Source organism: Pipistrellus kuhlii, unplaced genomic scaffold (assembly GCF_014108245.1).
Source record: "Pipistrellus kuhlii isolate mPipKuh1 unplaced genomic scaffold, mPipKuh1.p scaffold_m20_p_79, whole genome shotgun sequence".
In the NCBI taxonomy this organism is placed as follows: domain Eukaryota; kingdom Metazoa; phylum Chordata; class Mammalia; order Chiroptera; family Vespertilionidae; genus Pipistrellus; species Pipistrellus kuhlii.
This window is the reverse complement of record NW_023425583.1, coordinates 327,405-350,848: the sequence shown is the minus strand read 5'-3', so window position 1 is coordinate 350,848 and position 23,444 is coordinate 327,405. Positions and strand designations below refer to the sequence as shown.

Below are 23,444 nucleotides of genomic sequence, written 5' to 3'. Positions count from 1 at the left end.
TTTTATATAGAAATATTTTACAAAGATTTTACAATGTAGCAAATCATGACATACCCTGGAAAGGAGAAGAGAGAGCCTCGACCTCAAGGATCAGGAAAGTGCTCCGAGCGACGGCAGCCGTCCCCACGAAAGTGCATGAACGTTAAGGCAGAGAGCCTGCGGGCGCCGGCAGGCTGCAAGAGGACTCGCCGGACAGTTTTTAAAAATATATACAACGTCTTTCCCCGCCCCCCGCCCCCCCTGCTTCTCAGAGACACGAGAAAGGAATTCATGTAGGGACAGTCTTGCTCTTCGCCTGGGTACAAACAGCTCCTGGGCACAATCAGTGAAGGGGGACATGCTCTTCCCCCCATGCTCCGGACAAGTCACGTGATCGACAACACAAAACCCTTCCCCTGGGGCCTGCTTCCTCCATCGCGCCTGCGGGCAGCCAGCAGCCTCCCTCGGGGCGGAGAGAGGTCAGAGGGTGGTGGGAGTTACTCCAGATCTCGGCCCTGCGGGGTGACTTTCAAGCTTCGTGTTTGCGTGGCCAGACGGTGGGCGGTGGCGGTCATTATGGGTTCAGTGTTACAAATCTACCTGCAGCGGTTAGTGTCTCACAGAGTGATGCGAAGGTTAATGCGGTATATGCAGCCCTCTCTGTTAACAATACCGAGGCGCTCTCTCAAGTTCCTCCGTGACCCTCTTAGAGAATTCTCCTGAAATACCTTGTTTTCCACGTTTCTATAAGTTCCTCAAGACTGACGGGACCCCTGAGGATAACACTGGTTATGAGACTTTTGGAATAGAATACAAAGAAAAGTAAACCAGCCGGACTTGAACAAACTGACATCTGAGTTCTACTGGAGAGAATAAATATCTGCCAAAAATTAACCTAATTCACCTGGCTCGCCACTCCCTTACGGAAAATGTTCTCTACTCGGGAGAAAGAGGGGGAAATCAGTGTGTGTGCCAGGTGGGTCTCCATATTTAGACTTTTTCCTTGTCCTATTTCTTCCCGCCCTCACATGGAAGGGAAGCGAACCAGATGACGGAGGTGCCCTAAGCAGCTCTTAGCCTGGGAGACACGGTCGCGGGGAAACCAGAGAGAGATGCGGGCCACGGAAGGGCATCGTGAAGCACAGAACAAGCGCGCCCTATGGGCTAGTAACAGGGACCAGCCGGGACCGGCTCACACCACGGACGTGGAAGCTTGGCTTTCGTCCGGAGCTTCCTTCTCCACGGGCCCGCAGGCGAAGAGCTGGCTGCCCAGGGTCTTCTGGGCAAACCGGAAATACATGATGTGGCCCATGGCCACGAAGGACACGGAGATGAGCACCAGCAGGCCGAAGGCCTCGGGGTTGGGGGCCAGGATCACCATGATGAAGTGCAGGAGGTCGAGAAGGTAGTTCATGGAGTTCTGCACACCGTTTATAATGCCTCGTTCCGACTCAACGACGTTTTCTTGCAGCAACTGTGTCACAGTTAAGTCAAAGGACCACAGGCCTGGAATGAAGCATATTGTTTGAGAGGCGGTCAATCCCTAGACTTTATAGCCCTGGATTTCAGATTTATAGGTTGAAAATCTGTTCACACGTGGAAAAATCACATGGTCAGCCCCATTACTTGAAAGCTGGCATGTGCACACTGCTCATGGCCTTGCCTCAGAGAACTATTTTTCATTGAGCAATAGTACTGGGTTACTGGCGGCTCTAAGAAATGGTATTTACAGTATTAAAGCCACCCGACAAAAAATAAGCGGCCTCTACAACCCTCTTAATTCTGTCCCTCTGTGATTATTCATGCTATGAAAGCAAAGCTCTGAAATCACACACCTAATCCCACCCTAAGTGCAGTCATGTGCCGAACCATGATGTTATGGTCAATGACAAACCACATGTTCAATGGCGGCCCCACAAGATTCTACTAGAGCTAAAAAAAATTGCTATTGCCTGGTGACATCACAGCCATGGTCACTCGGTGGCGACACAAGTCACGCGCTCGGATGATGCTGGGGTAAACACACACATCGCACTGAGGGCTGCAGAAAACAGCATGCTCAGTTATTATGATAATAATGCTTGATAATGACCAAACAGGACTATGTCACTGGTTTATGTTTTCACTATACCAATCTTTTCTCCTTATTTTAAAATGTTCTCTTTCTACTTACTAAGAAAAAAAGTTTGCCCGGACGGTGTGGGTCAGTGGTTTGAGTGTCGCTCAATCTATGACACAGGAAGTCACGGTTGTATTCCCTCCTGGATCCCCAGAGGGGTGGGGTGGGGGGTACAGGGTGTGTGCAGGAGGCAGCCAATCAATTATTCTCTCTCGTCACTGATGTCTCTCTCTCTCTCTCCCTCTTCCTCTCTGTATCGATAAAAAAGGTAAAAAATAAAAGTTTGCTGTGAGAGGGTGTCGGCATGTCTCAGGTTACCATGTCGTCTCTGGAACTGGACTTAATCTGGCGTTTGGCACAGCAGCTCGCTGTGCAGGCGTGCAGGCTGCGGCTCACAAGCTGTGCCGTGCAGCCCGGTGGGTAGCAGGCTGTGCCACGAGGCTTGGGGAAGGCGCTCCTTGGTGCTCACACAACCACACCGCCCCCGGGCACGCTTCCCAGCACGTTTCCGCCTCGGCGAGCACAGCGTGACGGTGCTGGCATTTTTCAGTTTAAATGAACTGACCCACATTTTGTCACGACTGCAGTGTAAGGACACGTTAAGCCATTATTGCCTTTACTGCTTGGGTTGCAATAAAGCTGTCTCACTTGGAATATTAATGTCTCTGATAAATTAATAAACTGCTTGGTCCCAGAAGATAAAAATACGGTTCATTTCCAGAATAACCCATCGGCACTCTATTAATGATTACTCACATTTTGCTCTGTAAGAAGTCTGTACCCTAGGTTGCCTTCCAGAGCTGTAAACCCATTTGCTTGGCAAAGTATAGAACACACACCGGCTAGAGGAAGCTGTGGACGATCTTTTCCCTAACCGCCACGACTTTTTTCAAAGTTTAAACCAATGCCCCCACCAACTTAGCTACTTATCTTTCTGCCTTGTACCATAGGAACATTCTCCAAATTACAGCCCTGTGGGGAGAGTCATAGCCACACAGACAACATAATTAGCATCGCCAATCTCTTTTCAGGAGTTAATTAGTAACAGTAAAGCAGCAATACCTAAAATACCCATTTAGGAAAAAAAAAAAAAAATTCAAGCTCTAACCATGTTTTATAAAAACACAGATATACTTTTTTAAACTATAAAAAGTCGTCATGAAAGACTGCATTATACATAAGGGTGAACAGTGAATCCTGCTTACATCAACACTCAGGGAATATTGGTGAATTCTCTGAACCCATATTGCAGGCACTTTATTTTATTCTCAGAGACCGTTTTAGTGGTTTCAGAGAAGCAGGGAGAGGGGGAGAGAGAGAAACAGCCACGATGAGGATCATGGATGGGCTGCCTCCTGTGGCTGGATCCCCAGCGGGGGCCTGTGCCCTGAGGGGATGGAACCGAGACCTCGGGGTTCACAGGGCGATGCTCAGCCCTGAGCCAGGCGCTTGGGCCCCCCCCCCCCCCACACACACACCCTGTGCCCCCCGCGGACTCACCGACCCTAGCAGCAATGACGCCCGCGAACAGCAGGCTGACGGAGAGGACGGACTCGGCGCTCAGCCCCGGCTCCAGCGCGGGGGCGGCGAGGGTGGTCCCGTTGGCCGCGGGCCTGGCCGTGGGGGCGAGCGGGCCGGGGGCGCCCGTGGGCGCGGCGGGCAGCGGCTCGGCCTGGATGAAGCGGGAGCGGATGTCCTGGAAGGGGGACACGCTGAGGTCCAGCGGGCTGCCCGGCACGAACACGGACGCCACGCACAGCACCAGGCAGGAGAGCTGCGCGGCGCCCGAGATGAGGCCGGTGCGCACCAGACCGCAGCGGCGCCGCAGCCCGGTGAAGGCCACGGTGCCCAGGATGCCGGTGACGGCCGAGGCGCCCATCAGCAGGCTGAGCACGGAGCCGCTCAGGCCCTGCGTGTAGGCGTAGCCCGTGGTGATGCAGTCGAAGCCCAGCACCGTCATGTAGAGGAAGGCCAGCCCCAGGCCGGCCAGGAACACGGGCTGCCGCGCGTAGGACACCCAGCCGTCGCGGAAGGTGCGGAAGGGCTCGGCCAGCTGCTCGGCGCAGCCCGGCTCCGGCTCCGGCTCCGGCTCCCGCGCGGGCACCGCCGGCTCCCGGTCCCCCATCAGGTGCGCGGACTCCGGGGGCTTGGGCTCAGCTTCTGTGGACAGAACACAGCGCGCACTGAGGGGAGAGGCCGGGGCCGGGGCCGGGGGCCGTTATTACACTCAGTCTTTCCTTCTCCTCTTCCCCTCCCCTGGGGACCTCGGCTACGACAGCACCACAGGCATGTCCTCTGCTCATCGGAGCACCAGGCCCGGGGACCGCTCCCAGAGGCAAGTGCGTGGCCTGAACCGGGTGCTGTGGTCCCGGTCGATCGCACCAGCTCTTTGAAATGCGACTCCCTCCGAAGGGAAACGCGGAGAGACGGGCAGGAATGAGACGCCCGTGCTGCACGGGGCCTTGGGCGGGAGAAGGGGCGGAGGACGCCTCTTCAGAGCTCGGTTTGGGGGGAAGAAGACGTGTTCGGTTCTGGAGGACACGGCCTCTCAGGCCACATCTGACAGCACGGGGGCTGTCTGGGCGGACAAGGCATCGGGTGTGGGGGGCCTGCTGGGGCTCCACTGTCCGGAACCCCTTCCTCCGCTCGGGGAACAGCCGCCTTCAGGCCTCACTCTTCCCACCGTCCCACACGGCGCCTCCGGGCGGGGACGCCTAGGAATCCTGTTCTCCTGTCTCCCTCCCCCTCCAGGCTCTGCTGTGCCCAGCCCTCTGAGCTAGCTGCTTCGTGATGTCCACTCTCCCAGGGAGGAAAAGGGCCGGGGCCGCCCAGAGAGCCTTCCTCACACGCTCAGAAGCCTGGGCTGTGCCCCGCCCGCCGGAGGGACACGGGTGGCCTCGCGCAGGCTCCGGGGGCGAGGACGCTGATGTGAATGAAAGCCGTCTGTCTCCCCGCCATGGACGGCCTGGGCGTCTGAGTGAAGGGCTGGCCGCCGCGCGGGGTTACCTCTGTGCACGTTCAGCTGCTTCAGCTCGGCCTCCTCCGCCTTGAGGGTGGCCTTCACGGCCAGCGCGGGGGTCTCCTGGTAAACCTTCCAGAGCAGGAAGTACTCCACGCACATGGACACCAGGTTCCACCCGGAGATGAAGCCGCAGCCGATGACCGCGGAGCCAAAGGTCATGATCTGCCCGACGGCCATGGGCGCCAGGATGTTGGTGAGCTGGTCGATCCTGCGGACCGTGGCGTTCATGTCTGCGGGGCGGGCGAGAGACGGTGAGTCTGCGCCCACCGCGGAGGCCGCCTCCCCTCGGCCCCCCTCCGGAGCCGCGCGCAGGCCCCCAGCGGGCAGAGCTGTACAGGCACTCTCTCAGCGACAGAACCGTTTCCTTAGAAAAGTGTCTGAGGTTTGGATCAAGTCATCATGAATGTTCTTCAGAATTCATGAGTCCCTTGGGATTGTGGGAAATCGTCTAAGACAGCTGTCAAAATTAATACGGCTGTGGATCTCCATTCATTCCCACCCACCCCTCCGCCCATAAACGCTGATGAAATGCCTGCGATGAGCTGGGCCTTCGGCACTACGAAGAGCATGCAGGATCGCTCTTCAGAAGAATCCCGTTTCAGGCAAAGGAAGCAACGTTGGTTCTGGAGACTTTGGTTCCAGTAGGAACGAGCCCTGACCAGGCCAGGATGGAGCCTGCAGCCGAGGTACTGGCCCTTGAACCTAACCAGGACCCTGCAGTCTATGGGCCAACACTCTATCCACTGAGCCACACCGGCTAGCAAGACAGGGAGGGGCACGAAGCGGAGGAAGATGGCGGCCTGTGTCTGTGCTGACGGAACGGCACAGCGGACGAGAAGGAGCCGCGTGTGCGTCCGGCCCCGGGGCAGCACAAGGAGCGGGGCCACGGCCGGGTCACGCGGGTGGAAGAGCGAGTGCTGCTGGGAGCACAGGGCCGTCTCCTCTCCCTTCTGTCATTTTCCCGTAAAATACAAGCACGGAATCCCCCTGAGGAAGGGGAGGAGCAGGAGCAGAGGAAACGGTGTGGAAGGGCCGACTGGCACCCGATGGCCGTGAACTTTAAGAACAGTGAGCGAGGCTGGGTGTTCTCTGTGAGAGGAGGACTCCCCAGGGCCTTACGGAAGGACAGGGACAGGGGGAAAGGCCGGCGAGCGGTGGCCATGTGCCCCGGCATTGGAGCTGGTGGCAGGGGGGACAGCGGGGTCAGCAGCACAGGGAAGGACGGTGGAGTGATGACGGGCGGGCACCGACCAGGCATCCAGGCGGGAGGATGCTGGGCCGGGTCTCGGAGGCGCGAGCTGGGAAAACGGGGTGGCCGTGGAAGAGTGGATGCCTGCGGCCCAGACTGCAGAGGGAGGAGTTGGTGCCGGCGACAAGGCCGGGGCCATGACCATGGCAATGAGGCTGAGGCAGAGGGGAGGGCGAGAGGAGCGAGGAGGGAAGTCAAGAAAGTGACCGCTGGCCCTCTCTATCTCAGGAGAGGACAGTAACGAGGCCGGCCCATCCGCCGCCGGGGGCAGAGGCGGTTCTCCGAGCCCAACCAGGACCCCGTTAAGGAGGCCGCCCGCCTCCCGCTGCCCCACGGACACACGTCCACTCCCGCGCGGACAGAGCGCTGGGCCCCTCTGAGCCCTCGGCCGTGCGGACCCAGGCTCCCTGAAGACAGGCCGGAGAGCACAGCCGGCCAGCAGCAGGGAGCTCCCGCCCGGGTGCAACCTGGCGTCAGAGCGTTTGCTTTTCGGAGGCAGAATGAGTCCGATAACAGCTTCTTTAAAGGCCTGATCGCGTCGCGGGTCCCAGGCTGGGAAGCAGCGGTCACCGGTGCGCAAACACGTCCGCTCTGTGCAAACAGATGAGTGTGTGCTCATCGAAAACCCATTTGCCCGTGTTCGGCAGCTGTGACACGGAACATGACATCAAACAGCCCCGGGCTGTCCGGCAGGGCGCGTGACACGCCACCGACTCATCGCTCACAGCGGCAGATTTGCTGAGCAAATAGCAGCCCGCGGGTTTGTACACATCACACACGAAATCAAAGTTTTTCGTCCGCAGAGTTCAAACAGGAAGTCTGTCCGCCATACTGGACCCAGCCAGCCAGCAGGGGCTTCGTTAGGATGGCGGGCGAGAGAGCCCCGAGCTATTAATGCAGAGAGGTCCGCAGAGGGACGGGGCAGGGATGGGAGCCACAGATGGAGCAAGAAGTCTGATGAGAGGGGCGTGCGTTTTAAACAGGTTTGAGGGGCACAGGGGCTGTTTCAATAGGACCCTGACTCCCGCCTGGACAGACCAGTGAGCCGGTGAGCGGGCAGCACGGACGTGAAAGCCGGCACCTGTCCTGCAGCCTCTGAGCCGGCGGCAGCGGCTCTGCTGTGGCCAGATGCCCCGGATTCTACAAGAAAATGTTCAGCCTCCACAGACACGCTCTCCTGCCTTTACACAGGGTATGTTCCCGGCTTCAAAACTCCTCTGAACTCAAGACTGGCCGATCTGAGGGGAGGAGGGGGGGGGGCCGGGAAAAGATGAACCAAAGCCTGTGTGCAGCCAAAACCGGTGTGGCTCAGTGGACAGAGCTTCGACCTGAGGACTGAGGGGTCCCAGCTTCCGGCCAAGGGCACATACCTGGGTTGTGGGCACATCCCCAGTGGGAGACGTGCAGGAGGCAGCTGATCGATGTTTCTAACTCTCTATCCCTCTCCCTTCCTCTCTGTAAAAAATCAATAAAACATATATTTTAAGGAAAGAAAGAAAGAAGCAGCCTGTGTGCACACAGGCACAGCCACAGCCACAGACAATAGTGCGGTGAAGGCCTGGGGGGAGGGGGTTGATGGAGGGGGAAAGCATGGGGGGACATTTGATCCAGTCAGCAATAAAAAGAAATAAACAATGGGAAAAGGGAATGGGAGCAGCTAGCACACAGCTCACCTGTCCTCTTTACACACATCCCTCCCCTCCACCTGTACACACCCGCTCACACCCGCACACACACGCACACACCCACACACACCCACTCAAACCCACTCACACTCGCTCACACCCGAACCCGCACACACCCGCTCACACCCGCTCACACCCGCACACACACGCACACACCCACACACACCCACTCAAACCCGCTCACACCCGCACACACCTTCTCACACCCTCTCACACCCGCTCACACTCGCTCACACCCACTCAAACCCGCTCACACCCACTCACACCCGCACACACATGCACACACCCACACACACCCACTCAAACCCACTCACACTCGCTCACACCCGCTCACACCTTCTCACACCCTCTCACACCCGCTCACACTCGCTCACACCCACTCAAACCCGCACACACCCGCTCACACCCGAACCCGCTCACACCCGCACACACTCGCTCACACCCACTCAAACCCGCACACACCTGCTCACACCCGCACACACCCGCACACACCCACTCACACCCGCTCACACCCGCTCACACCTTCTCACACCCTCTCACACCCGCTCACACTCGCTCACACCCGCTCACACCCGCACACACCCGCTCACTCCTGCTCACACCCACTCACACCCTCTCACACCCGCTCACACCTTCTCACACCCACTCACACCTGCACACACCCTCTCACACCCTCTCACACCCGCTCACACTTGCTCACACCCGCACACACCCTCTCACACCCTCTCACACCCGCTCACACCCGCACACACCCGCTCACACCCGCTCACACCCGCTCACACCCGCTCACACCCGCACACACCTTCTCACACCCGCTCACACCCGCTCACACCTTCTCACACCCGCTCACACCCGCTCACACCCGCTCACACCCGCTCACACTCGCTCACTCCCGCTCAGAGCGCCCACCACCCTGCCCTCTGGACTCCTGAGTCTCCACTCGGCACCAAATGCCTGGCTCCTGCCTGAGGCGGCCGCTCTGGGCAGAGACAGCTCAGAGCTGCGGGAACCCCTCCCTCCTCGCTCCGCTTCCTCCTCGGCCTTTCTGCTGCTCTTTAGCCCCGTTTTGCTGTCGCTGATCGCTGCCATCCAGCGGGAACAGCACCGGAAACCCACGGTGAGAGCCAACGGCCTCAGCACTGGGAGTTCCGAGCACCGTTTCCAGGAACACGATCCCGGTGAGGCCTGAGGAGAGGGCCAAGGTTTCCCTCCCCGGCCGCTGGCGGACTGCAGCCAGTGAGCTCCCCTCGCCAGAGCCAGCCTGGCCGGCCCTCCCTCCCCCCGAGGTCACTCCTGCACAGACCCTCCTCCCCCCGAGGTCACCCCTACACAGACCCTCCTCCCCCCGCAGTCACCCCTACACAGACCCTCCTCCCCCCGAGGTCACCCCTACACAGACCCTCCCCCCGAGGTCACTCCTGTACAGACCCTCCATCCCCCCACAGTCACCCCTACACAGACCCTCCCCCCCCCGCAGTCACCCCTACACAGACCCTCCTCCCCCCGAGGTCACTCCTACACAGACCCTCCCTCCCCCCGAGGTCACTCCTACACAGACCCTCCCTCCCCCCGCAGTCACCCCTACACAGACCCTCCTCCCCCCGCAGTCACCCCTACACAGACCCTCCTCCCCCCGCAGTCACCCCTACACAGACCCTCCTCCCGCAGTCACCCCTACACAGACCCTCCTCCCCCCGCAGTCACTCCTACACAGACCCTCCTCCCCCCGCAGTCACCCCTACACAGACCCTCCCTCCCCCCGAGGTCACTCCTGCACAGACCCTCCTCCCGCAGTCATCCCTACACAGACCCTCCCTCCCCCCGAGGTCACCCCTGCACAGACCCTCCCTCCCCCTGAGGTCACTCCTACACAGACCCTCCTCCCCCCGAGGTCACTCCTACACAGACCCTCCCTCCCCCCCCCCCGCAGTCACCCCTACACAGACCCTCCCTCCCCCCGAGGTCACTCCTGCACAGACCCTCCCTCCCCCTGAGGTCACTCCTACACAGACCCTCCTCCCGCCGAGGTCACTCCTACACAGACCCTCCCTCCCCCCCCCCCGCAGTCACCCCTACACAGACCCTCCTCCCCCCGCAGTCACCCCTACACAGACCCTCCTCCCCCCGCAGTCACCCCTGCACAGACCCTCCCCCCGCAGTCACCCCTGCACAGACCCTCCCTCCCCCCGAGGTCACCCCTGCACAGACCCTCCCCCCGCAGTCACCCCTGCACAGACCCTCCCCCCCCCGCAGTCACCCCTGCACAGACCCTCCTCCCCCCGAGGTCACCCCTACACAGACCCTCCTCCCCCCGCAGTCACCCCTGCACAGACCCTCCCCCCCCCGCAGTCACCCCTGCACAGACCCTCCCCCCCCCGCAGTCACCCCTGCACAGACCCTCCCCCCAGCAGTCACCCCTGCACAGACCCTCCCCCCCCCGCAGTCACCCCTGCACAGACCCTCCCCCCCGCAGTCACCCCTGCACAGACCCTCCCCCCGCAGTCACCCCTACACAGACCCTCCCCCCCCGCAGTCACCCCTGCACAGACCCTCCCCCCCCGCAGTCACCCCTGCACAGACACAGACGAGGCTGAGCACGCCCTGGAGGCCGGCCGCATCGCCCTGGGACCCGGAGGTCAGGGGTGGATCCCAGGTCAGGGCGCCGCCGGGGCTGTGGGCTTGATCCCCAGGGCGGGGCGTGCAGGAGGTGTTTCTATCGCTCTCTCCCTCTCCCTTTCTCTCTCTGATTTCAATTTTAAAAAAAATAAAAGAAAGAAAGAAAGAAAGAAAGAAAGCTGGCTGAGAAACAGCCTGTCATGTATTTCCTGTTATTTTTCCTCACGGCCCAGCCAAAAGGATCCCACAAAGTTTTGTACCATTTCTTTTCTTTGTTTTGTTTATATATTTAGAAAAAAATTAAAGACTGAATAACTTTGTCTTCACACAATACTTTTTTTTTTTTTTTTTTTACAGATTTGGACTTCACAGAGTCAAAACGGAGTTAAGAAGTTCAGATAAGGGAAAGAAAAATCATTTAAAAACCAATCTCCCTGCCCCAAATATATATCCCATCACATATATTATTTTCAAAATATGTCCTTTGACGCCCTCTGAATTTGAAAACACGGGCAGGTCTCATGTTCCTAAACGCGTATGTTAGAGAGGACTTATCTCACAGTTCGGTGTGACAGGGAGAGACGGGATGACTTCCTCTCAGTCAGTGGCCACGGGAGGAAAAACCGGGCCATCAGCTCCGGGAGAACTGCCCGCAGGCCTCGCCTGGGCCCCTGCACCTGCGCCGCCCCACTCAGCATCGCCCGTCCCACCTCAGCATCGCCTGTCCCACCTCAGCATCACCCATCCCACCTCAGCATCGCCCATCCCACCTCAGCACCACCCGTCCCATCCCACCTCAGCACCGCCCGTCCCACCTCAGCACCGCCCGTCCCACCTCAGCATCGCCCGCCCCATCCCACCTCAGCATCGCCCATCCCACCTCAGCATGGCCCGCCCCACCTCAGCATAGCCCGCCCCATCCCACCTCAGCATGGCCCGCCCCACCTCAGCATCGCCCGCCCCACCTCAGCATCACCCATCCCACCTCAGCATCGCCCGCCCCACCTCAGCATCACCCGCCACCCCAAGGGCGATTCCAGCAATTCTTCCCTTCTAGCCCTTCCACAGGTCTCGCTCCTTCTCTCACCCCCTCCTTTCTATCTTTTTTAAAACCTCAGGGTCCAGTCAGCGTTGTTTGCGAACCTCAGCGCTAATCCTGCCGTCGGTGCCCTAGAAACGCTAGCGGAGGCGTGAGGAACGCCTTTCCCGCCTGTCAGGACGGTTGGGCAACCTGCTTGCGATTCGCATGATCTCAGTGTTGATTCAGCTGATCGGACAGCAGACAGGTGCGCCTGCCTCCTCCACCTGCGCCGTCAGCGGCCCCGCCGGTGTCTGAGTGTGTGAGGGCAGGTGGGGGAATGAGTTCCGGGCCCGGGAAGACTGACCAGCAGGACAGGAAGCTTTGCAAGCATCCTCCCGCCTTCCTGTGGCCGCTGTGTACGTTTCCTAGTGAAGGACTGAGACCCTGAGCTTCCTGAAAGCTGTATTCTCTCCCGTCTCCTTGGTATTTGTAACAGAGATGACACCCCATCGGACATAATGTATTAGAAGGTAGAGGTTATCACTTTAAAGGAGAAGGAACTAACGTACAGAATCTCTCCTAGAATTAAGTTGTTGCTGTTTGGTTTGGAGAAAAATAATATCCACAGCATGACTGCGAAGTACTGGTGATCATAGCACAGCCAACAAAACCCCGGGTGACATTTCCAGTGTGCTAAGTATTAAGTGAATGTTTAGAAACCACTAACAGAACTTTAGGAAAAGTAACCGCTCAAAAGAAATGTTCTCCCTTTTGCCAGGTCTGCACAGAATAAAAAAGTTCTTCATTATCCTATAAATTAACTTGGTAGCATGGAGATAAACCTTTGCTCTGAGACCGATAATGTGGTAAGAAAAAAAAAAAAAAGAAAAAAAAAAGATCCTTTCAATTTGTCCTTAAGAAATACCCAGAAACAGCCCTAGCTGGTTTGGCTCAGTGGATAGAGTGAAGGGTCCTGGGTTCGAATGCGGCCAAGGGCATGTGCCTGGGTTTCGGCTCAATCCCCAGTGGGGGACGTGCTGGAGGCAGCCCATCAATGGTTCTCTCTCCTCATTGATGTTTCTCTCTCTCTCCCTCTCCCCTCCTCTCTGAAATGAATAAAAGAAATGTATATTTTTTAAAAAAAGAAAGACCCAGAAACAAAGGCTCACAGCCCGTTTGTCACTGAGTAAAAGGGACCCACTGTGACCCACTGTGGGAAGAGAAACCACGCACCTGCCAGCCTGCTCCTGTCTTCTCCGGCGACCACGACGATCCAGTCCCGCTGGATGGTGATGGCGGTGGCCGTGCTGGCCAGGTTGGCGATGTTGGCGATGGTGATGATCAGGATGTAGCAGGAAGTCTGAGGAGCCAGAGGGGAGGGCTGTCAGGGTCCTGCACCCCCACTGACTGCCTTTAACACGGTCTCTGGTGGCAACAACCAAACTGTGATTTGAGCTCCATTCTACCCCATCGTCTCATCCTGCACACAGGAAGCCTCAGATCCCCAGGCAGCATCTCCCCAGGCCGTACCCTCCGTAGCACATACAAAAAACGTGCTAGTCACATGAATATTCATGTGACGGTTACGGTAAAGGGTTAGCATGGGGTCGTTTTACTGTCCCCCCACAGATGTCTCCTCTGGAGAAAGTGCTGTCTTGGGCTTTTCATCAACAAAAAGGGATGGACTTGAAGATCTCTGCCTCACACCTGCTGGATGCTCCACCACATCGGCCCGAACACACAGGAGAGGACTCAATGGGGACATCGCAGCTGCCCCTTCCCCCACACCCGTCTCCCTCTTTCCCTGCGGCTCATCAAATCACAGTGTGAGGAGCTGTCCAGCCCACTCCCCGCACCCCAAAATACCAATTTCATTGGAAGAACACAATCAGGACTGATTAACATATATATAGGTAATATTTCTTATGTAGTATGAACAAATTACAGGTTAATTCTAATGGGCTGAAAACTAACAACTGAATTATATTATGAACTCTTAGAAAAGCTTTTGAAAACAAATAGAAAAAAAAAACCCACAGGAAAACTTAAATTCAAACAACTCTTAATGAGTACCTGTTATGGGCAAAACGCACACACACACACACACACACACACACACACACCCTGAATAAAACAAAGGACCGGGGCTGTTAATGTAGACACGGAGGTCAGCATTAAAAGGTCCGTGTGGAAAGCAGACACGCCCTCCCCCCGGGGCTTTCTGTCTGTCCCCGCTCCTGAGCTCGGTCCCGCCTGCAGGTGGCGTGCGGAGGGCGAGGGGGACTTACGAGGACCCAGCCGTGGTACATGGTGAGCAGCTCGTCCTTGTGCAGGAAGACCATCATCAGGATGATGCCGCACAGGATCACCGACACGTTCTGGACCACCAGCGACGTCTGGGCCACTGCGGGGGGACAGCACTCAGCCTCCGCGGCTGCCTCTGCCGTCCAGCCCGGCCCACCCAGCGCCGGGCCACACCGAGGCCGGGCCCCGCACCCGCTCCACAGCCCGCCGGTCCCACGGGCCACTGGGCTCGCAGACACCAGGGTGCCATCCCTCTCCTTAGCTGGAGCCCTCCGGATGCCCACACGGCCACGTGGATGGCCAGGAAAGCGCACTGTCACCGGCGGAATGGGTTACAGGCCAGCTCCCCGCTCTGGCTGCTCAGCCGGGCCAGGTGGGGAGTGGGAGGAGGAGGAGGTCACAGGGGGGAGTGGGGAGGAGGAGGAGGTCACAGGGGGGAGTGGTGAGGAGGAGGAGGTCACAGGGGGGAGTGGGGAGGAGGAGGAGGTCACAGGGGGGAGTGGGAGGAGGAGGAGGTCACAGGGGGGAGTGGGGAGGAGGAGGAGGAGGTCACAGGGGGGAGTGGGGAGGAGGAGGAGGTCACAGGGGGGAGTGGGAGGAGGAGGAGGTCACAGGGGGGAGTGGGGAGGAGGAGGAGGAGGTCACAGGGGGGAGTGGGGAGGAGGAGGAGGTCACAGGGGGGAGTGGGGAGGAGGAGGAGGTCACAGGGGGGAGTGGGGAGGAGGAGGAGGTCACAGGGGGGAGTGGGAGGAGGAGGAGGTCACAGGGGGGAGTGGGGAGGAGGAGGAGGAGGTCACAGGGGGGAGTGGGGAGGAGGAGGAGGTCACAGGGGGGAGTGGGAGGAGGAGGAGGTCACAGGGGGGAGTGGGAGGAGGAGGAGGTCACAGGGGGGAGTGGTGAGAGGAGGAGGTCACGGATCCGCAGCGGCCCCCACGCAGGCCAATCGGTAAGACACGAAGTGCGGCCCTGACCAGCGTGGCTCAGTGGATAAAGCGTCGGCCTGCGGACTCCAGGGTCCCAGGTTGGATTCTGATCAAGGGCGTGTACCTTGGTTGTGGGCACATCCCCTGTGCGAGGTGTACAGGAGGCAGCTGACGGATGTTTCTCTCATCGGTGTTTCTGACTCTCTATCCCTCTCCCTTCCTCTCTGTACAAAATCAATAAGATATATTGTTGTTGTTGTTTTTTTAAAAAGTGCGGCCACACAGCAGAGGCGTGCAGAGTGTGTCGGGGGAGGCAGGCGTGTTTCCTGCGGCATCGAGGACGGCCCGTCCCTGTTGTGATGTCTCCGCCACACCTCCCCCCCGGAGCAGCCGGCTCTCTCGGGGCGGAGGCCGCCATCCTGCAGGGGAAGCCGGCACAGGACAGGCGACACCGGTGAGGGCAGGGGACCAGGCGGGACACCGAGTCCCTGACGCGCAGGAGCCAGCACCTGCCCCCTCCTGCGGAGGCCGACGCGCCAATGAACCGCTCCCGCAGCCGGGCGCCAGGCCGCTGCCTCATCACAGTGCCATCCATTGGCGAGCACGGCCCGGGAGGCCCCGTCACACCCCAAACAACAGACCACGTGTGAATCAGCCCGAGGTGAACCCCACGTCTGACTCCTCCACGGGTGCAGTCACACGCTGCACAGGACCCAACAGCAGCTGGACGAGGCCCGTAGCTCTGGGGATGCCCGGCTACAGGGAGGACGGACAGTGGCCAGGTGGCCACCAGGGGAGGAGAAGGGCAGGGGCGTGAGCTGAGGCTGATGGAGAAGGGGATCAGCCTGGAGACCAGAGGGATCTCAGGGAGGGGCCAGTGAGAGGGAGGGAGCCCGCTGGCCCAGCTACCCGGACTCGCCCCCTGCCCTGGGGAGGTAAACACCCCCGGGGGCATTTCTCGGTCCTGTGGACGGTGGAAGGAGCTTTTCCTGGGATAGAAACACGTCTCCACCGGCGTCTGGGTCTGTGGAGCCTCACCACAGGAAATGTGCATCCTGACACTTTCCCAAAGGCCCCGGGATATGAGCGAGGGAACAAATGGCCGCCCAGCCCTTCCCAGCGGCAGACAAGCCGGCCAGGCTGCGGTGCTCCCAGTGGAGCACTCACTCAGGGGCAACGCTCCCTCCCGCCCTCCCCGTCCTACAGAGCCTGGGGGTTCAGTCTGACTGCCCTGGAGGAAGCGTGGATGTGCTCTCTCTTCCTGTCCTCAACACAAGTGTGACTCGGCTCTCTCTCCGAGATCCAGACTCCGATGTTCTCTCCTGAATCTGCAGTTTTCAGTCCCCTGCACACACCCCTCTGCGGAAACACAGCCGCCAGAGACTCCAGAGTGAGTCCGGGGAGAAAGGACCCAGAGCAAACGTTCAATGTTTAACGCGGTTCTCGGAAAAGCCTGCGGTTAATCATTGCCTGTGGGTGTCTGAACAGCCAGATACTCCCCCACCGATGGGCTCAGTGTCTGTCGCCCTGGCCTTGTGCAGGGGCCCAGAGCCGCCTGGGGGAGGTGCTGCCCAGCCCTCCCCGCCCCCACACCCCCAGCACTCAGCGGGGAGCACAGCGGCCGCCAAGGGGCTTCCCTGCAGCTCAGATGCTGGCCCGTGAATACAGAGGCATGGCTGTGACAACACTCACCTTTATTATCATTTTTCATGTGTTTTTATTTAGGAAGGAGAGGGAGGGAGGGAGGGAAGGGGAAGAGGAAGAGAGAGAGAGAGAGAGAGAGAGAGAGAGAGAGAGGGAGAGAGGGAGGAAGAGAAACACCAGTGATAAGAGAGAATCACTGATTGGCTGCCTCCTGCACGCCCCCTACTGGGGATCCAGACCACAGCCCAGGCCCGTGCCCTGACGGGGATGGAACGGTGACCTCCTGCCTGGCTCATGGGCCCACGCTCAGCCCTGAGCCCCGCGGCCGGGCCACTTACCTTTGAGCCTGGCGTTCTTATCCACCCAGTCGCCGATGATGGCTCCGAGGACCAGCACGGAGCCGGCCACCACCAGCCCGTAGACGGCCGTCAGGAGCAGGCTGTTCCCGTACAGCTCCACCAGGAACACGGACACCGCGAAGTGCCACATCCGGTCCCCCTGGAACAGAAACAACGGGTGGCCGCACGGCTCGGCTCCGGCCGCCTATTCTCCGGAAGGCGCTGCCTCATCTGAGGGCACCTCAGGGCGTCTTCAAGGTCAGTCCTCTGGGGATGGAGCACCGGCCACGTGTCAAGACCATCCATCCTGGCACCGTGGCAGCTGCTCTTGCCCGAGGGCTACATGAACCGGAAAGAACATGCTACTGAAATACACATGAAACACATGTAACCCTTTGCATTCTAGAAAAAGAAGTTTCCAGACCTAAGGAGGTGTTTTAAGACAAAAGCTGATTCCTAGGGTGTCAGGCTCTGAGCCTGGGATGGCCTGTCCCGAGGTAGCTCCCCCGAGTCAGAATGAGCCTATAGCAGAGCTCAGGGACAGCAGCATGCCTTGAATGCCAAAAAACCCACCACGTTCCTAATCTGTAAAGTGACCGAAATGAACTATCTCTAAGCCTTTTGTACCGCTAATGTTCTAAAACCTATGCTCCACTTCACCAGCAAATCTCAAAGTCGTAAAACAGCGGGGCAATCAGAAAGGTGGAATTAGTATTGGGCCAATTCTGGCGCCGCATGAGAGAAGGCACCAGAGGTGAATGCATAGCAAGCAGCCATTTTCACATTTTAACAGAGATGGGTTTCGAAAAGAGAAAGAAACTACTTATTTCTTCATTAGAGGCCTGGTTCTTGAAATCCGTGCACTCGGGGGGCAGGGTGGTGGCCCCTCAGCCCAGCCTGTGCCCTCTCACAGTCGGGAGCCCTTGGGGGATGTCTGACTGACGGCGTAGGCCCGCTCCCCGTCAGCCAGACACCCTTAGTGCTGCTGCAGAGCAGGAGCGGCTCCGCCAGCACTGCTGCGTTCGAGCAGCGCCCCCGCCCCTGTGGGAGTGCACTGACCACCAGGGGGCAGCTCTGCGTTACGTATCCGCCCCCTGGTGGTCAGTGTGTGTCATCGTAACCGGTTGCTCCGCTGTTCAGTCTATTTGCATATTAGCCTTTTATTATATAGGATTCCAGAGTATACAGGAATTTGGGAATTCACCACTGCAAAATGTGGCATGACAAACTTTTCAATGAATCAGATAAATTAATGCATAAGAAATCTATAAAGGACCTTGTTATAGTTTAGGCTCCATTCCTAATAGGTTAACATAAATCAGGACAACACTGTTCTATGATAACCTACCCCTGGAAATCACTGCAGGAAACAACATTTCCAGGCTAAATTCTTATGGGATTGGAGAGAGGAGGTACTTGATTCTGACCTCCCTTCCTCTGAAGAGCTCCCAAGGAAAAGGCTAAAGCACATAAATGCACCAAATGATAGGTTGCCTTCACAAGAGAATTTCCTCTTTTCTAACCTAAAGAATAAGAAATATTATTCTACCACTATTGCTTCTTTTTTTTTTTTTCTATCGTTTTTCTATTCCTATCTTTTTTCCAACTGAATTTGCTTTAGATTCCTCCAGAAGACCAAAACAAGTGCTATTAAGAGGCAATTTTCTCTCTTGCTTATCCCTGTATGGCATGGCCCTTCCTTGATAGAGAGGAATAAAACTGCTCCAGTTAGCCCATTTCCAAAGCCTGTTTGTTTTAAGCAGCAGCAGCTTTATGCTCATAGAGCCTCCACATCGGGTAAGCTCTGAAGTAAGTGTTGACCAAGCACAACTGCAAGCCCACCCATGCCTTCCTTACGTCCACTCCCTGCCTTCCCATAGCGCTGGCCATACTTGGACGATTTGCTGGCAAGTCCATCTGCTCCCAGTGGACTCAGAGCAGAAGACCATGACTATCGGGGTGTGAGCAATCACCGTCCTTCCTCAGTGAGCTCCTCTCTGGTGGAGGGGACTACGGAGGCACCAGAGACTCAAGTGCACCAAAATCAAGGTCCATGGCTTCATGCAGCTTGCATCCCAGAGCACAAAGACCAAAAATACAACTAGGAGAGGTCAAGTGTAAACGCGTGACAAAAAGTAAAAGCAGGATGGGGCTGGAAGGTGACATTTCGCATGAGGCAGCGGCAGAGACCTCTGAGCAGGGACCAGAAGGAAGGGAGAGAGGGAGGGAGAGCTGGGCCACGCAGACAACTGGGGAATGACGGGAGACAAGCCATAGGATGGCGACTTAGAAGCAACTGGCCCCCCTTCCACTCAGGGTTATCTCTCTGTAACTAGCTATCGTCGCCAAAGCCCACACTAACCTACACGAAAAGCTCCCTGCCGGAGTCCACTTCTCACCCTGCTTTGTACGAGACACTGTGTCCAGAGGAAGACGGATGGCTCCACTGGCAGACAGAAATGAAGTCAGGAATAAAAGCCTTCAACCCCGCACACGTCTAAGCTCGGATAACAGTCTACGGTAGCACCTCTGTGATCCGTGTTCAGGAAGCCACGGCTTGGCAGGGCTGGCAGGGAGATAGCCAGATGTAGATGCATCGGCACACATACTTGGTTGTAATAAAATCAGGCGGAATGTCAAGGAGGGCACAAAACTCAAAAGGTAGAATCACTCAGAGAAACGCGCTTCCTCTGCGCTGAAAGCAGTGAAAATCCTCTCAACCTGATATGATTGTAGTTGCAGGATTTTGGTGGTTTTTTTTTTTTTGGGGGGGGGGGGTTTGCTTTAAATACAATTTTCCCACAAGAACTCCCTTTGCTCAACTCACTTATGAAACGCTCTAAGCTTGTCACTCTGCTGTGGGATGTACATTGGGACCCAGCAGCCCCCTCCTGGCAAATCTGACGTCCCACCTGTGAGCAGAAGGTCCTGTAACCCCTGGCCCTGTCGGTGTCCGGGGTGAGGCTTGTCGCTGCCCTCATAGGCAGCCCAGACCACAAGGTGAGAGTTTCAGCTCCTCCCTCCAGCACTGGGTAGTCTTTGTTTTGTTTTGTTAATATTTAGTACTTGCTGAGTCAAACTGCTGGAGCCAAACCACGGAGTCAGACTGAGGGAGAGACTTTCACTACATTTCCTCCAGCTGTGGAGCCGCGGACTCCTCTGGGCTCACGGCCTGCGGGCCGGTCTGGGCCGGGGGACCCCTCCGGACTCCTCTGGGCTCACGGCCTGCGGGCCGGTCTGGGCCGGGGGACCCCTCCGGACTCCTCTGGGCTCACAGCCTGCGGGCCCCGTCTGGGCTGGGCGGGGGACTCCTCCCCCAGAGGCCGCCTCCGAGGGCCGTCTCTTCAGGAGCTGATAACCTGGCTGAGAGTTCCCCGAGGGCCCAGCCCAGAGCACAGATTTCCTCCTGCGATAGTGTGCTCCTGTCTGCGGGGTGATTTGTCAGAAGTTTCCCGTGTAAAAGGAAAGCAACCGTCACCAAATGTACTCTGAAATTCTCTCTCCTTACCACGGTTCTCAACCAAACACACGGGAGGTGTGAATAGAATATACTCAGGCTCGGTGCTTCTACACAAGAAGAACAATTTGTTTAATTTTAAAGAGTCCTGTCATCATGAGCTAGAAACACATTCAACACCTTTTGGGGTCAGTCTTTCCTGGGGGGAGGGGGGTTTGACGGCAGAACCCAGGCCCACAGGGACTCTTCCAAGACCACGGGGGAGGCGGAGGAGAAATTCTGAGCAGGTGGCGGCCTTCAGGGCCTGGTGGCTTCCAGGCAGCCTGCGGCGCCCACCACACCTGCCCACGGTCACAGCTTTATGGACCGGGGTGTCCGTCACCCAGGTACGTGTGTGGGTCCGTTTCCTTCACGTTCACCTCAGGATGCCACTGTTAGCCTAAGCCAGTCCTCCCCTATCCCCCTGGAGTCTCACAGGGCAGTATGCCGAAACACAAATTTAACAAAAGAAAATTTAAAAATAAAACTTGAAAGAAAAAGAGGTATCTGAGGCAGCCATGCATTCTTAGCGGCAGATACCACCACTCACTAAGCCTAATAACGGGGGGGAAAATATTTGCAAACCACACATATTACTGTTCCAGTTAATCCTGCCCTTTGCTACATTAAGTGGGGGAAACACTTGGTCAGAAAAGCCTGTGTTTGGATCGTGTATGTCTTCCGCTGCAGGACCCGCCCGCAGGATGGCTTCACACGGCTGCCCCAGAGGAAACAGACATTGTGCAAGTGTGTGGCAAGAGGGCGGCCGGCCACTTACCCAAGTGGACAGAAAGTGTCCCACGTAGAGCAGGAATTTCGCCGAGCTCAGGTAGCTGGCTACGGACCCTGCAAAGGCACGGGGGGCGGGAGATCAAAAGCAGACTCGGTCCCTGCAGTAGGACGGGGCTGGAATTGTGTCCACGGCTATGGAGACCGGCTGGGGGGGGGGGGGGGGTAAACCACCACATGTTGCCAGGCCAACCCTCCCTTCACTGTGGCAGGACCTGGGCCGGTGCTGCCGCCTTCGCCGGCAGCGGGGAGCGCTGCCAACATTCCTGGGCTCCAGGTCTCCACCAGATCCCCCTGCCCGGCCCTGCCCCTGCGGCCTCAGGCCGCTCCTCCACGCCTGGGCACCTGGAGCCACGGACACCCGTGTCCCTCCACCCCACCCAGCAGGGCCACCGGAGCGCCCGGCACCTGCCAGCCACTCACCGCAGCATCCCGGCCGGCGGTCCTGCTGGCGCGGCGCGGCCATGGCTGTGCCCGCGGTGCGGGTGCGGGTGCAGGTGCAGGTGCTGGGCCGGAGGAGTGCGGAGCCGGCGGGGCAGGTGCTGGGCCGGGGAGTGCCCGGCGGCGGAGCCCGGGGAGTGCGCGGCCGGAGCCGGAGGAGAGGACGGAGCCCGGAGCCGGAGGACGGAGGACGAGGAGGAGGAGGAGGAGGAGGAGGACGGCGGCAGGCCGGGGTGCGGGCGGGGGTCCCCTCCTAACTTAGCTATCACTGTAGCTGAAGTCGGAAGGCAAAGCCTTATGGGCGCACAGCCGCCGCCGCCGAGCGCGGAGCCGCCGATCGCTGCCCCGCGCGCCGCCGCCGCCCGCCCGCCGCCCGGCCTTATAGCCCCGGGGCGGGGCGCGCGGCCCTCCCTCCCCCTGCCCTCCCCCCGCCCCGCTCCCGCCCCCGCCCCGGCGCCGCCCGACCGCGTCCCGCCTCCCCGCGCTCCCCGCCGCCGCCTCCCCCTCCGGCTGCGCACGGCGGCGGCCGCGGGGCTCCCGGCGGCTCCGGGCGGCTGGGGCATCGGGAGGGCGCGGGGTCCGGAGGGCGCAGGGGTGGCATCGGGAGGGCACAGGGGTCCGGGGGCGCAGGGTCTGGGGGAGGGCACAGGGGTCCGGGGGCGCAGGGTCTGGGGGAGGGCACGGGGGTCCGGGGGCGCAGGGTCTGGGGGAGGGCACAGGGATCCGGAGGGCACAGGGGTGGCATCGGGAGGGCACAGGGGTCCGGAGGGCACAGGGTCTGGAGGGCACAGGGGTGGCATCTGGAAGGCACAGGGGTCCGGGGGCGCAGGGTCTGGGGGGGGGCACAGGGGTCCGGAGGGCACAGGAGTGGCATCTGGGAGGCACAGGGGTCCGGGGGCGCAGGGTCTGGGGGGGGGCACAGGGGTCCGGAGGGCGCAGGGGTGGCATCGGGAGGGCACAGGGGTTCGGGGGCGCAGGGTCTGGGGGGGGGGGGCACAGGGGTCCGGAGGGCACAGGGGTGGCATCTGGGAGGCGCAGGGTCCGGGAGGGCGGGCGGGAGGGGGCGCACAGCCCGGGGCGCGGAGGCAGCGCTGAAGCCCAGCCTGGGCGAGCGGAGCTTCTTGTTTGTTTGTTTGTTTGTTTTGATGAAAACCGTCCTCTCGCAGGGGTGTGCCAGGCCCCCTCCGCTTCCCGCCCGCCTGTCTGCCGGACGCGGCGCGCAGCGGTTCCCTCCGGACCGGATCAAAGGCAGGAAGGGGCGCGGGGCCGGCCTCGGCGGGGAGCAGCGGGCCGGCCGGCGAGTCCAGCCCAGAACCCGGGTCTCCGCGGCCTCCGGGCTGCAGCTGCGAAAGCAGCGCGGGCTTCTCCCTTCCCTGCCTCCCTCCCTCCCTTCTCCACCGTCTCCCCAGCCTCCCTCCCAGGCACACCCCCCAGGCCCTGCGGACCGGGCGCACCGGTTATCCCAGTTATTCCCGGCCCGTCCGGGTCGGATGGAGCCACTCGGATGGAGCCACTCGGAGGCTCCCCGGGCAGGTGGCCTCGGGAGAAACCAGACAGTCCTTCCTCCCCCCCCTCCCCCGTCCCGGGGTCCCAGCCCCCCTGCGCTCCCGCGGGCCTCACCCGTGGCACTGGCGGGATCCGGGGCGCGGGCCCTGCGCATGGACACGGCGGCCGGGGTCCCCCGTGGGCCCAGGCGGACTGCGCCCCGGGCGCTGCCCGTATCAGGCCCATCAGGCGGCGGCGGGCGGGGCGCAGGGGGGTCGGTTGGCCCGCGGTCTGGAGGGCAGAGATAGGCCTGCAGTTTACTACTGCTGTCAA

General features: G+C 59.4%; 1 protein-coding gene across 1 annotated transcript; it reads right to left on the bottom strand.

Annotated features, from left to right (window-relative positions):
* Positions 1–811: 811 nt before the first annotated feature.
* SLC40A1 (solute carrier family 40 member 1) lies at positions 812–22,009 on the bottom strand. The gene is made up of 8 exons (XM_036423201.2): positions 21,609–22,009; positions 21,175–21,242; positions 16,901–17,060; positions 13,980–14,095; positions 12,925–13,051; positions 5,105–5,350; positions 3,599–4,258; positions 812–1,485 (listed from the first exon to the last, which is right to left on the bottom strand). The coding sequence occupies exons 1-8, from the start codon at positions 21,649–21,651 to the stop codon at positions 1,172–1,174; spliced, it is 1,734 nt and encodes a 577-aa protein (XP_036279094.1). The 5' UTR covers positions 21,652–22,009; the 3' UTR covers positions 812–1,171.
* Between the last annotated feature and the right edge of the window lie 1,435 nt (positions 22,010–23,444).